Consider the following 16,448-nt stretch of genomic DNA (forward strand, 5'->3'; position numbering starts at 1 on the left):
TGGCCTGATACAGGCCACAGCCTCTTACGATATGTCTTGATTGGATAAACGCCCCACTGCACAGCCACAGTTGGCGTACGTCAGCTGACTTGGGCTAGTGGCGCTTGAGCTGTGGGACTAAAAACGGCTGCGTAGACGTTTAGCCTTGGGGTTTGAGCTTTGGGACCCCTCCACCCTTCCAGGGTCCCAGACTTGGGACTCCGGACCGAGTGCAAAAATCGACACCACAATGTTTCAGCCCCGCAAGCCTGGCTCAGCTGATCTTGGTCAGCCACAGGTTGCTTATCCCTGTGTAGACATACCTGCCCCACCCCCTTGTAGACCTGCTTACTTTACTTCTGGCTGGGGGGAAAGGCAACAGTTCAGGTGAGCAAAAACCAAGCCCTTCCTGGAGTCAATAACATGGCGAAAAGGGCATCACCTTACTCTGGGGGTGCCCAGTTAGCAGCTTCATTGGGCCTTTCATGGCTGGATAGCTGAATCAGCCCCTCCCTGTCAGATTTACCCCTGGAGTTTGCTGGATTCCACCCACAAGTGGGAGGCTTCTGGCGTGAGGATTCCTGCTGCTATTCAGCAGCTCTCTAGTCACACCCCCTCTCAGGATGTCCCCCTTGATGACTGCAGCTTTCCCCTTTTAAAGCTCTCCTCCCTACCAAGCATAACTGACAGGGGCAAGGGTATTTTAGAACCCAGTGCCTCCCAAGACCTGTCAGTGCAGGAATTATGTACCTGTCATGGATGGTTTAATGATTTGGTTCACCTTGGCTTTTTATGTGTGTACAGCCGCCAAACCACTTCACGCAGACCTCTCAGTAGCCTTCATGCACTAGTACCTTTCATCTCTAGTGCGCAAGTGGTCAGTTTCCATTGTCAGTCACCTGACCATTCATTCCTTCACAGCAATGTCTGAAAAACTTTTATCAGCTACAGTTGGGTTATTTATTTATTTAGCCATGTGAATGCTTGTGCCTGCCTTGAATTAAAATGTAAAATGAGTTGCTGGCAGCATTTGGTGATGACAGGCTATGGCACTCTCTCATCTAATCATTCCTTGGAATCTCTTGCACTAACTTTGGTGCTATTTTGATGGAAGTTGCGCATTTGGTAGAAATAATTCTGGGAAATCTTGGCGAGGGGGATACAGGACTCTCATGAGGTGGAAAATATGTTTTGTGCCTTTCAAAATTACCAAAAGGAGGAGCTATCCCAGCATTTCTTACATGTGGCACAGTAGGCAGACACCTATATCTATCTTTTCAGGGCATTATAGATGCCAAAAGTAAGTGTGTGTGTGTGTGTGTGTGTGTGTGTGTGTGTGTGTGTGTGTGTGTGTGTGTTCACACCTCTCTTTAATTTTTCACAGGATGATTTGCTGTCCTTGAAAGTTGTTAGTGTCCTTCACCATCTTAGTATTAAGAGAGCCATTCAAGTCCTGAGAATAAATAACTTTGAACCCAACTGTCTACGCAGGAGGCCGTCTGATGAGGTAAAATATTTAAAGTGAAGACTAAATCATGCATGGAGAGTATAATCCACTGGTTTACCTTATAAATGTTTCTTACTCTACGTATCCCAAGTCTTGACTGCTGTGTATCCTGAACTGTCCCTGTCCTTGGCTTATTCCCTTCTTCAACTTTCATGTGGTGTCTTACCTGCCTGGGACTGGCTACTTTCCTTCTCCTTGCCTTCTCCCAAGCCGTTGAGTGCCTTCTTGACTCTTTCTGGATCATATTCTGTGTTATGGTAGTTTAAGGATGGCATTAGAATCTATTAATTATTCTGAATTAGAGGCACAGTTCCTCTAAAGCGTTAGGTCTTGATGAAATCTCTCATTTACTAAATATTTGCCTCCTAGAATGAGTTGAGTCTTGTAATCAAATATCACTTTGGGCTGCCAGTTTGTCTTGGAGACTGCTTGCTCTTGACAGGGAATTATGAAACTAAAATAAGGCCACCAGGACTGGGGTTCAAGATGCATCACATCCACAATTTGAATACTATGTGCAGATGTGGTTGTCCCATCTCAAAGATATATTGGAGTTGGGAAAGGTTCAGAAAGGGCAGCAAAATGATTGAGTATGGAATAGCTTCCATAGGAGGAGAGATTAGTAAGATTGGGACTTTACAGCTTAGAAAACAGACAACTAAAGGAGGATACGATGTTATGCTTATAAGAAACACATAAGATTTTTATAGAGGAAAAGGCAACATGCCGCATTTATTAAGAATATTATAGGAAAGCAGCTATCATGTGCTTACACACACACACACACACACACACACACACACACACACACACACACACACACACACACACACACACACACACACACACACACACACACACACACACACACACACACACACACACACACACACACACACACACCAATCAAGTTTTATATTTACCAGCTTACGGTCTGGATCTCTCTGGTGACCAGATTGAGCATGGATAGGGCTCTATCGGTCTGGACCGATGCTCTTGTTTTGACAGGGCAGGACCCAAGCACTGTTGCAAAGCAGCCCCTTTTCATAGCAGTTGTTCTTCATTGAGAATCATAAGTTTCATTTGATCATGCTGTAATCAGTTTCCATTTGACGAGTGCTTGTTTTCTGAAATTGTTCTTCAGCTATCTTGTCCCAGCTGATAAGTGCTTGCCTTATCTTCTAGAGTCGTCAGTGTGCCCTTCAGCCATATCTCAATAGGGGTATACAGCAATCTCCTGGCACCTTTACACCTGCCCTTGGCTCCTCCTGGCACCTTTACATCTGTCCTTGGCTCCTCCCTAGAACATCTGGTCTGGTGATGGCCTTCACACTTACCTTCTAACATACATTCCTCATTCTGCACTCATACAAATAGATCCTTTTAGTCTATACCCGCTTCAACATGAATTACAAACACAAACAGTCTGTGTAATGCATCTTTACCAACAGCATTAGGCTGTTCCTTTCTGCAAGTCAGAAAGGATGGTTGGTAAGGCACGTTACATTTCATAAAGTTACATTTTGGTTACATGGCTACAATGATAGAGGTCTATAGAATTATGACTGGTGTGGAGAAAGTAAATAAGGAAAAGCATTTTACTCCTTTTCATAACACAAGAACTAAGGATGACCAAATGAAATGAATAGGCAGCAGGTTTAAGGAAGTATTTATTCACACAACACATGATCAGCCTGTGGGGCTGCTTGCCAGTGGATGTTTTGAAGGCCAAGATTATAACCAAAAAAGAACTAGATACATTCATGGAGGATAGGTCCATCCATGTCTATGAGCCAGATTGGCAGGGATGGGGTCCCTAGCCTCTGTGTGACAGAGCGGGTGATGGGATGGATCACTTACTTGATGATTACGTGTTCATTCCTGCTGGGGCGCCTGGTATTGGGCACTGTCACAGACAGGATAGTGGGCCAGATGAATCTTTGGTCTGACCCAGTATGGCCGTTCTTATGTAGAAATATAAACATTTCGATTTCTAAATTGGTGTTCTGGTTAAAATTAATTGTTTCCGATCAAAAGGCCTTGTCTAAAAACTTCCTACAAGTCCTCATAACAGTCACAACAATATGAGAGAGCTTTCTTTATTCCACCTTTTGATAGCAGTACCAACTGCTGTTCAACAGACTTTTATAAATGACCTTGAAATATCAGACTTGGAGGTGTGAATGGTGAACAAGAGACAGCAGCCAAGTAGCGTGGAAGAGATCCGTTCAACCCATCAAGCACTTGGTAGGGTGCCTCCTAGGACAGCATCTCTGGTGAAGACACGGGCTTGAAAAGCTTAGATCTCCTTTATAATTTCCCAGTGTTTGGGGGGCTGGATCTGGGATTATGGTGCAGGTATCTCCAGTCTGATGGTATGAAATGCCACGAGGTACCATTGAAAAAAAGAAGTGTTATGCATTTGACATGGTTGGTTAAAGAGAAGGGCAGAAAAGGAATTGATAAGAAATCTCTCTAACTTCAACTACTCTCGTTTACAGAACAACATCACCCCCTCCGAGGTTACTGAGTGGACCAATCACCGTGTGATGGAGTGGTTACGCTCAGTTGACCTTGCAGAATATGCACCTAATTTGAGAGGAAGTGGTGTACATGGTGGCCTTATGGTAAGTATTAAGTTTTTCACTTGGGGTGTATCTAAACTACATGGCTCCATCAACGGAGCCAAGTAGATGAGTTTACTGTCGATGGAGCCATGTAGTCTAGACATACCCTTAGAGTCCAGATGAGATTTTAAAACTAAATGTGGCTAAAATCAAGCCATGTTAGCTATCGCCTTTGTACTTCAGTCTCTCCAGACGGGCGGTCACCTTTCATAAGCTTTGTAATGTTAGGAACCATTATAAACCCCAATGTGTTGGCCATTTGGGTAACAACATTTCTGTACACTTCAACTTTCCCTTGCATTATTTCTTGCCCTAAACTGTTCTATAGTGTTGCTGTTCTGTGGTATTAAACAGCTAGATGTGCTTCCATAGTGGGTGAGTATTTTGGTTCTTGTGAATAGTCTGTACATCAGTTGGTAAAATACTTTTGGATCCTTCAGGCACTGTCATTAGCAGAAATCTTCTTTGTATAAGTGATATTAATCTCTGGCTCAGATACCACCATCAAGAGAGAGATGTAAGTAATTAGGTTGGTAGATCAGATTCTTATACAGAAAGTGATTATAGAATGCAGAATGTTGTCGTGCTGTTTTGAGAAACACACAACACTTTCGCTTTATGCCTGTTCGCTTTCCATTATCATTGTCGTGCAGCTGAAATAAAATTTCCAACATTAAACCCGAGATGAAAAATACACATTGGCACATCATGATCAAGTTCTCCATTTATCCAATCAGAGTAACATTAAAAAAAAAAAAGGGGGGGAGGGTGGCTTTTACCATAAATATTTGCACATTTTAAGCATGGTGGTGGGTCAGTCTATTACTGTCTCTTGTTTACTGGTTTGTTTCCTTTGAGAGCTCTCACTGCTTAGGAGGGTTTCTTGAACAAATGGTCTCGCAAATAGATGAACAGACAGGCACATTTCTAAAATACCTAGCTATATTTCCCCTAAAAATGCACCCTAAAAAGTACCCATAAAGTCTGGCATGACTGCTGGGATATTGATTTCGGTTTGACTCTCTGTGGTTTGTTTCCTAGGTCTTGGAACCTCGTTTCAATGTGGAAACCCTGGCACAGTTGCTGAACATCCCACCCAACAAGACGCTGCTGAGACGCCATTTGGCAACCCATTTCAATTTACTGGTTGGTCAGGATGCCCAACGTCAGAAGCTGGAAACCATGGAATCTCCAGATTACATTCTTTTAACTGCAACTGCCAAAGTGAAGGTAGGTCAGTCCTTGTTACTGTGCAGTGTTTGGGTGGGTACATTTTAAGCAGCAGTTAAAGCACCAGTTTGTTGGCCGTGTGGTGGTTTACAAGTGTTCAGAGTGCTGTTCACTGAGGCTTGGGGAGAAGGAAAGACAACTAGCTCAGTCATTAGAGCATCACACTTTTAATCTGAGAACCCAGGATTCACGCTCCTGTACGTTCCACTGCTTTTTAGCATGGGTAGATGATCAGTGGTGAAGAAGTTAGACTGTGAGTTAAGAGATCTGGAGGACCCTATCAGCAGGGCTGTGAAAAACTTGTCATGGGCTGTGATATCTGGTCTCCCTTGTGAAATTTGGTTTTTTATATACTGTTACCCAATAATATACAGATTTCACTAAGGAGACCAGTGTTGCTCAAACTGGGGGTCCTGCCCCTGAAGGAGTGATGGAGGGTTGCAAGGTTATTGGGTTGGGGTCAAGATATTCCACCTTTTACTACTTCACTGCCTTCAGAGCTGGATGGACAGAGAATGGTGACTACTGACCAGACACCCAGCTCTGAAGGCAACATCCCACCAGCGACAGCATGGAATTGAGGGTGGCAATACCATGCCACCCTCACTTCCATACTGCTGCCTTCAGAGCTAGGTGGCCAGAGAGTGGCAGCTGCTAGCTTTCTGGCAGCAGTATAGAAGTAGGGGTAGCAACACCACAACTCCCCTTCCCATATCTTGCCATTTCCCTCCCCCCGCCCCTCCTCCCCCCATCCCCCCACACAGTCACTTTTTGGTTAGGAGCCCTGCAGTTGCAACACTGACATTTCAGAGATAAATATCTGAAGCCATGAAATTTTAAAATCCAATGCTTCGAAATTGACCAAAATGGACAATGAATTTGATAGGGCTTTAGAGATCCAGAATCAGTTCCTGGTTCTCCAACAGACTTTGAGACACATTGTGCAATGTCTCTCTAACTGAGTTTTCCAATGGTGAATGAAGACAATGCTTCCTTTCTCCTGCCTTTTGCCCTGTCCATTTATATTTGCAAGCCTTTTGGAACAGAAGACGATTTCTTTCTCTGTATGTGTTCAGTATTTAACACAGTCAAACCCCGATCTCAGTTCTGAGCTTCTGGGTGCTTCTATTACACAAATAAGAAGAATGAGGGTCAGTTTCTTCTTGGCTTTAGTGAAATTTGAAATGTTCAGGCCGATGTGTTTAGGAGAGCTGTTGGTTCTGAATCTCCCTTATTTGCTTGCAGTTAAATAACTGGTGCAAAAATAAAGACTTAGTTGAATCCAGGGGAGTAAATTACTGAGTTCCTGATTTCATGACAATTTTTTCCAATATTTTAAGCCAAAGAAGATTGCCTTCAGCAATTTTGGAAGCCTGAGGAAGAAGAAGCAGGAAGATGTGGAAGAATATGTGTGCCCAATGGAGTTGGGACAGGCATCTGGAAGTGGGTCTAAGAAAGGGTTTAAGCCTGGCATGGATATTCGAGTGTATGATGACGACGATCTGGATAGACTAGAGCAGGTGGACCAGCTTTTGCTGTTTATATTCTGTAATGGTGCTGTTGAGTTCCTGTTTCAGAGTTGGTTACCTTGGCTTGTTTAATGCCTTGTCAGCAGCAGTAATGGAACGCCCTGATGCTGCCAAAAAAAATATGGTTCCTGACACAAGTCCCAACAGTTATTTATGCATGGAATTTATCTCCAGGGATGGAGATTCCACAACCTCCCTAGGCAACTTATTCCAGTGCTTCACCACCCTGACAGTTAGAAAGTTTTTCCGAATATCCAACTCTTGGTGCAATTTAAGCCTATTGCTTTTTGTCCTGTCATCAGATATTAAGGAGAATAATTTTTCTCCTACCTTTTTGTAACACCCTTTCAAGTACAGATTGAACCTCTCTAGTCCAGCACCTTCAGGACCTGACCAGTGCTGAATCAGAGAATTAGCTGAACCATGGGAGGTCAATATTGTCTAGCAGCATTACCAACACTTCCACTGCTTACTGGGCTCTTAGAAAACATTTTAGGGGTATTTTAGAGCTAAACAACAGCATAGAACACTGAGAGCTAAGACTGGACTTTATGAGACTGCAGGAAATTTGGCCACACCCATGACAAGTGGACATCCAGCTAACTAAAATCGTGGACTGTGGCTATCGCTGGACCGGAGTACGCCATGCTAGAGAGGTTTAAACTATACTTGAAAAGTTCTATCATGTCCCCTCTCAGTCTTCTCTTTTCCAAACTAAACAAACCAAGTTCCTTCAGTCTTCCCTCATAGATCATGTTTTCTAGACCTTTAATCATTTTTGTTGTGCTCCTCTGTACCTTCTCCAATTTCTCCACATCTTTTCTGAAATGCGGTGCCCAGAACTGGACACAATACTCCAATTGAGGCCTAATCAGCGCAGAGTAGAGCGGAAGAATGACTTCTCCTGTCTTGCTCACAACACAGCTGTTAATTAATGATGTTTGCTTTTTTTGCAACAGTGTTACACTGATTTATTTAGCTTGTGGTCCCCTATGATCCCTAGATTCCTTTCCGCAGTACTCCTTCCTAGACAGTCACTTCCCATTTTTATACGTGTGAAACTGAATGTTCCTTCCTAAGTCCTTGCATTTGTCCTTTTGAACGTCATCCCTTTTACCTCAGTTTGTCCAGATCGTTTTGAATTATGACCGTGTCCTCCAAACCATTTGTAAACCCCCTCTCTTCTACCCCCTCCCCCGGCACCCCAGCTTGGTATCATCCGCAAACTTCATAAGCGTACTCTACGTAAAGCATGTGTGTTGTTTAGTGCACTTATTTAATCACCACAACAGAATAGTATAATTTTTGTATGTGACCTGTTTCTTGTAGATGGAAGATTCAGAAGGGACAGTGAGGCAAATAGGAGCATTCTCTGAAGGCATCAATAACTTGACAGTAAGCCTTACAATTTTACCAGAACTAAAATGTCTGTCTTAAATATATCCCAAAATTTTAGACAATCTCCTGTATTAAGAAATAGCCCAAAATATTGCCAAGCATGCGGAATACAACTCTGCTTCATTCTTCTTAGCTGGCCTTCTGTGTTCAAGAGCTGATTTGCACCCCCCACCTCTACTCCCCCGGTCCTTTGAAACTTGTCCAAAGTAATCATGTAATCTATTGCAGAACTTGGTGAAAGTTAGTTTTTATATTGTGAAACGCTGGCTATACTTAAGTAGGCTGAAAGTCCAGAATTTTTGTACTAATCTGAGTTCTGCTAATAGCTAAGGCTAAGATTTTGTCACCGTTTTTTTTAGTAAAAGTCAGGGACAGGTCATGAGTAATAAACAAAAATTCATGGAAGCGAAGACTTGTGACATCAGTAAAAATAAGCAGGAGGTGAAATAAGAACAAGGCTAGGTAGGGTGGAAGTATGACAGCTGGAGTCCCATAGGGAGAACTGACAGGCCAATCCTTCCCTCCCCCCACCCTCCCCAGATGGGTTAGGGCACAGGCTTAGCTCCAGCAGAATCATGGAGGGGGAAGGGCCTCACAGCCCCCACTCCAGAGCTGGGAGGCAGGGGCATAGAGACTCAGTTCCAACCGCAGCATAGGTACACAGCCCTGGCCAGAGAGAAAGGGGCACCTAGCCCTGGGAAGCCACAAGGGGGTGCCATCTCCCACCCAGGCTCCAGCCACTGACCAGCTGAAGCCAAAGTAGTCATGGAGGTCGGGTAAAGTCACAGAATCTTTGACTAAATTGTAGCTTTGTTTATAGCGAACACTGGAAAAGGTGTAGATGACAGCCAGATGTTCCAGCTGAAAGTTCTCCGCATAGGGAGGAGCCCCCAGCGTGTGCAGAGCTTTCTGGAGATGAGTCCTGCATCAGTCACCCTCATATGGGAGCAATCCTACTGGGGAAGAAGGGTGTGGCCACTATGCTCTGCAATCCCTGATTGGTCAGTGGCCCTTTATCGGTAGAAGCAGCAATCCTGGGACTGCTCTATATTATACCAAGAACCAAAGCAGCCCCAAGATCAGGCAACTGCAAATGTTTCTCTACTGCCCTCCCCACCTACCATACACTGGTTGCAGGAGAGGACTCCTCCACAGAGGATTCATTGCGGTTGCATTGCATTTTATTTTCCTGAGACTACACAATTCTGGATTTAGTCCGTGTCTGTGTTAATGCTTCCTTTGTTTCCTTTCCAGCACATGTTAAAAGAAGATGAAATGTTTAAAGACTTTGCTACTTGCTCTCCTAGCGCCAGTATAACAGATGAAGATTCAAATGTGTGACAATAATTGCCAGTACCAATAAATAATTCAATTTCTTACATGCTAGGAACATCATGGTTATATGTGATGGGCAGCAGATCATGTACATTACATTGCTCTTGCTTCTGTTTGTTAGAAGTGATATTTTTGGGTGGATGAGGAGGAAAGGTGCCTATTTTAAAGTTGCCATAAAAATAAACCAACCAGACACTGGTGAGTGGTAGTATAATTGTTTTTACTATATTTAATGTACAAACCTGTGACATATATTTCAAAGTATTTCATTTACAGTTTGCTGCCATAATGTTCTTTATGCTTATTCATGTAGTGAAATCTGCTGTTTCAGAATAACCTGAAACATTAAGTAGAATATTCAACGTGTAGCTAACCTGTGTCCGCATTCACTGTTGTATTCAGCTGGGGAAAAAAGATATCACGGTGTCCTATTTTAATGGATTTGTCCAAAGTAAATACCAGTTCTTTTGTGTAGTATCCAGTGTAGGCCTCTGAGTCCCATGGCCCTACACAAAACTCAAAGGTAACTCGTGACTGTTGCTTTCTTATTTTTATACTGTTTTATATAAAAAATATGAAGTTCATGTAAAGCAGAAGTTTTATTTTGTGACATAAAGTGGTGAAAGGTTCAAAAAATTTTTAAAGGAATAATCCGAGTTTGCTAACCAGCTGGTTACTGGAAAAGTCAGACTGACCTTTGACCTACTTGCTTCCTTTCATTTTTAATTTTTGCTGGGTGTTGTCAACATTTGTATGGTTGGAATGAAGCTAATGTGAAATGTAGATCTGCTTGCATCACATTTCTTAAACTGTACTATCTGAAATTTCCTTTCTTTTCACCTCCAGCAGCAGCTGTTAACATTTAAAGTAAGTTTTAATGGCTTTAGGTTTTTAAAAATATTCTGGAAAATTCACAGCTTGAAATTGAGAAGTGCTCAGTCTGGGGAAGGATATTTCTGTGTTCTGTTTGCAGGAGGATGGCTTGTATAGTTGCAAAAGTTATATGGAGAAACATAAGAAATGTATAATTTCCCAGTATTAAACCTCAAACATTTTTTGCCTCAAAAATAAGTTAAATACCAAAACATGTTGCCGAATACTTACGCCTCTGTAAAGCACAACTCCTTTCTGCTTTGAAATAACCAGGTTTCTAAAATTCTCACTAGCCGGGGAAAATCTTTTGTCATACATTCTATAGAATAGGGTATTTCTTACAAAACATTGCCAGCTATTTGTCTGTTAAAGTGATGATTGTTAAGGTGTTGCATGTTGCATGATGCCCCATGGCTTGTAAAGAAAAACTGCAGCTTGGCTTATTACCTTACCCATGTTGTTTGCTTGAACAGAAGGGTTTCAACATACTTTTTTTTCATCATAGTTGTTGTTACAAGCACTGGGAAGGACACCATTCTAGACAAGTTGCTTATACAATGTAAACAATGTGAGAGTTATGGCAATTTCAGCACGTCATGTTTTGTTACAGAAGTTGGGAATGCAGTTGAGATGTTTTCAAGATTTTGTTTAATGTGGGCTTGTACAGAGGGATTGGAGACTTTTTCTGATGTTTAGCAGTATAATCATATCCGCTGTTACCAATCTGGTTCTTTAAAAGGTGTGCAGCGTAGGTTTATATTTATTTATAACTACAATAGATTCAATAGAACCAATAATGTTGCGCATTACATTAAAATCTGCCATTCATTCTTTACTAACCAGAACCAGGCAAAGAATACATAATGTATTATTTATTCATTATTCAAAATTATTGACCGGATAATATCTACAAATAATGCTCGATGTATAGCTGATTGATCAGCAATGTCTTGTGGTGATTTGGTATCTGAGTTGTTTTGATTGGACAGGTAGGTTACATGGAATGCGTCTGTTCCCTGACTGGCTAAGTGTAAGAAGAAGGTTTCCTGTGTGAATACTTGTGAATTTGAAGTTTGCTTTCTGTGAATATTCTGCAGAGTAATTATTTGTATTGAAGTAGTGCCCAACTATGCCCATTCAGGATCTGGGTCCTGTTGTGCTAGGCACTGCACAAATACAAGAAGACATGGGCCCCTGCCCTTAGGAACCAGTATTTGATTAAAATTCACTTTTTAGCAAACTCTCTTCGAAATGAACACAATAGTTAAAATATTTGCAGAAAGAGATCCCAAGGGGATTACAAACACAAATATTAAAACAAATATTCACAGAAAGGGCTGGATGGGGGGAGCTACCAATAAGTCTACTGAGACCTATAGATGTTCATTTGTACTGAATTGCAACGTAAATAGAGGTCTGTTGAAAATCATTCTTTTTAGCAGTTTAATGGTTGGAAAAAGGCCTTCCTATCCAAGCTACCTATCATCTGAACTTTGATTATTTTATGGAGAGAGTAATATAAATGCTAAAATAAAGTCAGGAAGTTAAAACAAACACATACACTTCTTATGATATTTTAATTTTTTTTCTGTGTAAGATGTATGGCTATGTAAAAGCAAATAAAGTCTGTTGGAAAATGCCAAATATTTCTGGACTCCTGCATTTTTTAAATAATATCTCACGTGTCTTGTTGTCTTTATAGTTTCAAGTGACCTTGGAAATACTTTTCTGACTAATCTTCTGGAAAGTTATGTTCCCATCATTTTTTTTAAAAAAAAGCAAGCCAACCAGAATCTCAGCGGTTATATATTTATGGATGGATGAAAAATTAAAGTCCTGTCAGGCCAACCGCTTCTTTGATTTCTGAGGTATTCCATGTTTCATTTCTGAGAGAAAGATATAAACCAGCCCAGCTTGATAGCAACAATGCAATGCAAAAGCCTTGCTCCTGCCTTGGTCAGTAATGATCTCTCAAAGCCACATTAGTTGGCCCATTGATCGCCTGATATCATGCCCCAAAGTGCATTTGCACTGTGAAGAGTGAAATGATGGTATTTTGGCACCAGTGCAAAGAGTTTCAAAGTGCTGTGCAAACAGTAGTTAAGCTTTGCAGTTGGGAAGTTGAGGCACACACGGGTTAAGCAGCTTGCCCAACGTCACATGGCTGATTTATGATGGTGCAAATGCAAGATGGCATGCAATTTACCATCATGTTCAGTGAATCCAAGAAGAGAGAATGAGAGGGGAGAAGAATGGATTTTGTAAGACTAAAAGACCTTTTGGTGCTGTATTGAAAAGCCCTTTTGTATGGGGTCCCCAAGACAAGCATAACACAGGATGCTATAAGCTTCCCGACCTTGTCATGCCACTGTGCACATATTTCTGAGTTGCAAGGCATTTCTATGGGGAAAGTGGATAACTTAGCTTCCATTTTTTCCTTGGCCTTTCCCCTGGTTACTAGTTATTACTAGCAAACTTTACAAAATGGACAAGCACCCACTGAGAGTGCACCTCAAACCAGCTGTTCATTTCAGACTGCCAACAGAAAGATGTCAATGCAGTTTGGTCTCTGGTGCCCTGAGCTGGATTTGAATCTGTGTTTATCCCCATGAACCATCCAGTCTCCCTAGAACGTCGCCTTTGTTGTGGTTTTAAAACCAAAAAAAGGATCAGATAAGTTAAACAGCTGGTACTGGAGTTAATGATAACGGTGTAAAGTCTGAGTAACGCACACCAAAGAACTGACACTTTGTGTGAAAGCTACCCGACCTGTTCAGCTGGTTTCTAGGGTTGAGCTGGATGAGAGCACGCCCAGAAAAATGTATATCTGCCTTTCCGGAACTGTGCCGTTTGCATAGCATAACTCTAGCTATTGGTGTGACTTCTTTTCTGGAAAGCAATGGGTGAACATTGTGCCTATTTAGCGGCATGACAGCCCCGTGACCACATTACTTTCACTGAAAGAAAAAGAAGTTGGCCTAGAAAATTCTGCATGACGTCAATTTTTTTTTCAGAGAAAATGGGCCAGAAATTATCACAGGAGTATGATGAGAAGAACAAAGCTGACATTCTCATCATAAACGAGATATTCAGCCAAGGAGTGGTCTATGCATCTCAAAAGCTGAAAGAATACCTTGGATTTGAAGATCCTCAGAGCAAATTCCACCCAGCCATGGATACTTTAAATGAGATCTTTTTGGTTAACTTCATGAGTTTCTGTATCGAAAGAGGAATGGAGGAACGTATCACCACCAGCAAAATGACAAAGCAACAGTCTTTGCTGCTTGGGATTGACTGGATCTGGACTCTCTCTGGAGCCGACAAACAAATCAGACTTCAGATCGCCGTGCAGACTTTGCAGATGGCTGAGCTCCTCCAGAATGAAACTGGGCCCAGCAAAGAAGACTCGTTAGCAAACTGGCATTTCAAAAATAAAAGCAGGTTTGAGAAGCTGGAAGAGTTCTGCAAGCTGGTGGGGCATGGCTGTGTGGGCCTCTTTATAATGTTTGGCGTGCCAGGGAAACCTAAAGATATCAGAGGTGTCATGCTAGACAGCATCAACCCGGAGAAACGAAAAAATCACCTGTCAGGCGAGAATGCTCTAAGGCAGTTTGTCTTGAACACTGACTGCTTCCTCTCCACAAAAGAAATGCTTGAAAACTGCCTTTGTAAGAAAAACGGAATCAAGGAGGTGGGCAAAGTGTACATTAACTTCCTTTGAACTCCTGGTTAATATTAAAAAGTCTGTGTACCCAGTCCCCAATGAATATCCAGTACTAATCTTTCAATTATTTGCTTTTCTGTCCTATGCGCACACTGTTGGATATTATTACTTAGTCCAGACAGCTGATTTTTATGATGATTAAATCTCTCCAGTTTTTAAAACATATTCCGGAAAATGTGCCAGAAACTTAAATATTCTGAAGGAAAAGAATATTCTTAAAATTAACACTCTAACCCAATCCTTTGAAAGCTCCTTTGGAAGAATTGAGTTCACTACATTTACCTAGAGAGTATTGGTCATTTAAACGGGAAGTTACTATAAAGAAAATGTATTTTTTTTATTTGCAAGGAGAGAGAAGGGCAATGATTGCATGCTTTTATAATGCTGAATGTAAAACCTTAGTTGTTTCATTATTGCAGAGATCAATCCTGCTTTGGCATGTATGTAGACTGAACCTTGCCTTCCCTATGTGTATCTCTTCTCCTATATAGTAAATGGTAGTCTTTAATCATTTATTATTGCCTTGCTTCAATGCCTTGAAATCCCAAATGAATTTGAAATTGTGCCTTGCAGAAAACAGAGATAATCCCAACCTTAAATCACTAACCAAATTAGGCAGACAAAGGGTGATGGTAGGATAGAAAGCCATTATTTGGTTAAAGGAAGACTAAAAACAGAAATGAAATCCTGGCTTCACTGAGTTCCATGGGAATAATTTATTATGTGGTCACAAAGCAACTAACACCTTGAAAGAGACTCTGTTTTATACATGTAGATATTTAATTTTGGGGATATTAAGTTTCTTTGCACAAACCTTTTTCATAGTTTTTCCACTTTAAGTTGCATAGTCAATTTTCTATTTTAATGTTAATTGTATTCAACAAAATAAAACATATAGTATTGAAAATAAATTCGGTGCTGAGTTTTAACGGACTTTGCAATCTTTGTGGTGATGAAAATGAGATATTAAGACCTTGTATAACTCAGGCACATCTCTGCTACAGTTTACTCATGCTACTATAAAATCAGTATAAGAGAGCACAGAAAATCAAGCCTGGAATTCCTAGCAGATTTCTATGATGCATGAAGCCAAACGGTGAACTGAAAATATGAGGAAAAAACAGTAAGGGTACTACAATCTGTCTTTACGTGAGCAGCCAAGACCAGCAATAATCAGCTGTCCTATTAGGAGAAGCCTTGTCTATGCTAAAATAATTCTTTGAGGTGAAGGTTGTCTAACAAACAGATGAGGTCGCTAGTATAGTTTTCAAGTATTTTAAGTCTATTGGGAGTTGAGTAAGGTAAGGAAAACACAACTGGTCTCTTAAAAATGGATATATTGGGGATGACTATCCAGGTTTTTGTTTGAACGTAGTAGCACTTTCGATTCCTTTCATTATAATAATCTTTGCAAAGAACAAAGGCCTCTGAAATCCTCAGAGATCCATTAATTTGGTCTCACTTACTGAGTTAGAAACATTTTGTCAACAGAAAATGCTATTTTCCTGACATTGAAAAATCTCAGCAAAATCTAAAGTTTCTGCTGAGAAATTTCAGTTTTCTATCAGGAAAATCAAAATGAAATGTTTTGCTTTGGGTTGGATTAACTCGAACTAGAGCATTACAGTATGCCAAGCCAGGCAGGAAACTTTAATTTCAGATCAGTTTATTAATCTTTGTCCATTGTACCTCATGTGAGATATACAGGCAGTCCCCAGGTTACATGGATCCAACTTACATTGGATCCCTACTTACAAACGGGATGAGGCAACCCCACACTAGCTGCTTCCACCCAGCAGACCAGGGAAACGCAAAGCTAGCGCCCCCCGCCCCCTCCGCCAGCAGACCAGGGAGACGCGGAGCGGCTTTTCTCAGCAGACAGGGACTGAGGGAAGTGAGGTGTGGGAGAATAAAACTGAGCTCTGGAGAAATGTTTGGCTAGAGTTTCCCCTACAATATGTACCAGTTCCGACTTGCATACAAATTCAACTTAAGAACAAACCTACAGTCCCTATCTTGTACGTAACCCGGGGACAGCCTGTAGTTCACATGCCTCTAGTAGCACATGGAGAAGGTGGGAAGGTTGTGTGTTATTTTTATGAATGTAACACAATGTCTCCACTCAGTGTTACGCACTGAGCATGAAAATGTTAATTTTTTGCCTGGGCCAGAGGGTAAGCAGTGCAGTGAGCAAGTAAGCAGGGTGGGGGGGTGGGAGGGGACGACTATCAATGTATGAATGGAGT

General features: G+C 41.5%; 2 protein-coding genes across 25 annotated transcripts in view; both read left to right on the forward strand.

Annotated features, from left to right (window-relative positions):
• The window catches only part of PPFIBP1 (PPFIB scaffold protein 1), a 162,015-nt gene extending 152,212 nt beyond the window's left edge, over window positions 1-9,803 (forward strand). For all 24 annotated transcript variants that reach the window (XM_075899106.1, XM_075899057.1, XM_075899153.1 and 21 more), the window contains 6 exons: window positions 1,364-1,486; window positions 3,988-4,113; window positions 5,155-5,343; window positions 6,684-6,863; window positions 8,202-8,267; window positions 9,525-9,803. In XM_075899106.1, the coding sequence (XP_075755221.1) occupies window positions 1,364-1,486; window positions 3,988-4,113; window positions 5,155-5,343; window positions 6,684-6,863; window positions 8,202-8,267; window positions 9,525-9,611 (771 nt within the window). In that variant the 3' untranslated portion in view covers window positions 9,612-9,803. The remainder of the gene's footprint in view (window positions 1-1,363; window positions 1,487-3,987; window positions 4,114-5,154; window positions 5,344-6,683; window positions 6,864-8,201; window positions 8,268-9,524) is intronic.
• Window positions 9,804-10,347: 544 nt separating this feature from the next.
• On the forward strand, window positions 10,348-16,401 carry REP15 (RAB15 effector protein). The gene has a single exon (XM_006127701.3). The coding sequence runs from the start codon at window positions 13,471-13,473 to the stop codon at window positions 14,197-14,199; it is 729 nt and encodes a 242-aa protein (XP_006127763.1). The 5' UTR covers window positions 10,348-13,470; the 3' UTR covers window positions 14,200-16,401.
• Window positions 16,402-16,448: the final 47 nt, after the last annotated feature.

This window comes from Pelodiscus sinensis, chromosome 1 (genome assembly GCF_049634645.1).
Source record: "Pelodiscus sinensis isolate JC-2024 chromosome 1, ASM4963464v1, whole genome shotgun sequence".
NCBI lineage: Eukaryota > Metazoa > Chordata > Testudines > Trionychidae > Pelodiscus > Pelodiscus sinensis.

Bases quoted from the DNA above. Each gene is read 5' to 3' on its own strand.
- REP15 (XM_006127701.3), top strand. From the start codon at position 13,471: ATGACGTCAATTTTTTTTTCAGAGAAAATGGGCCAGAAATTATCACAG.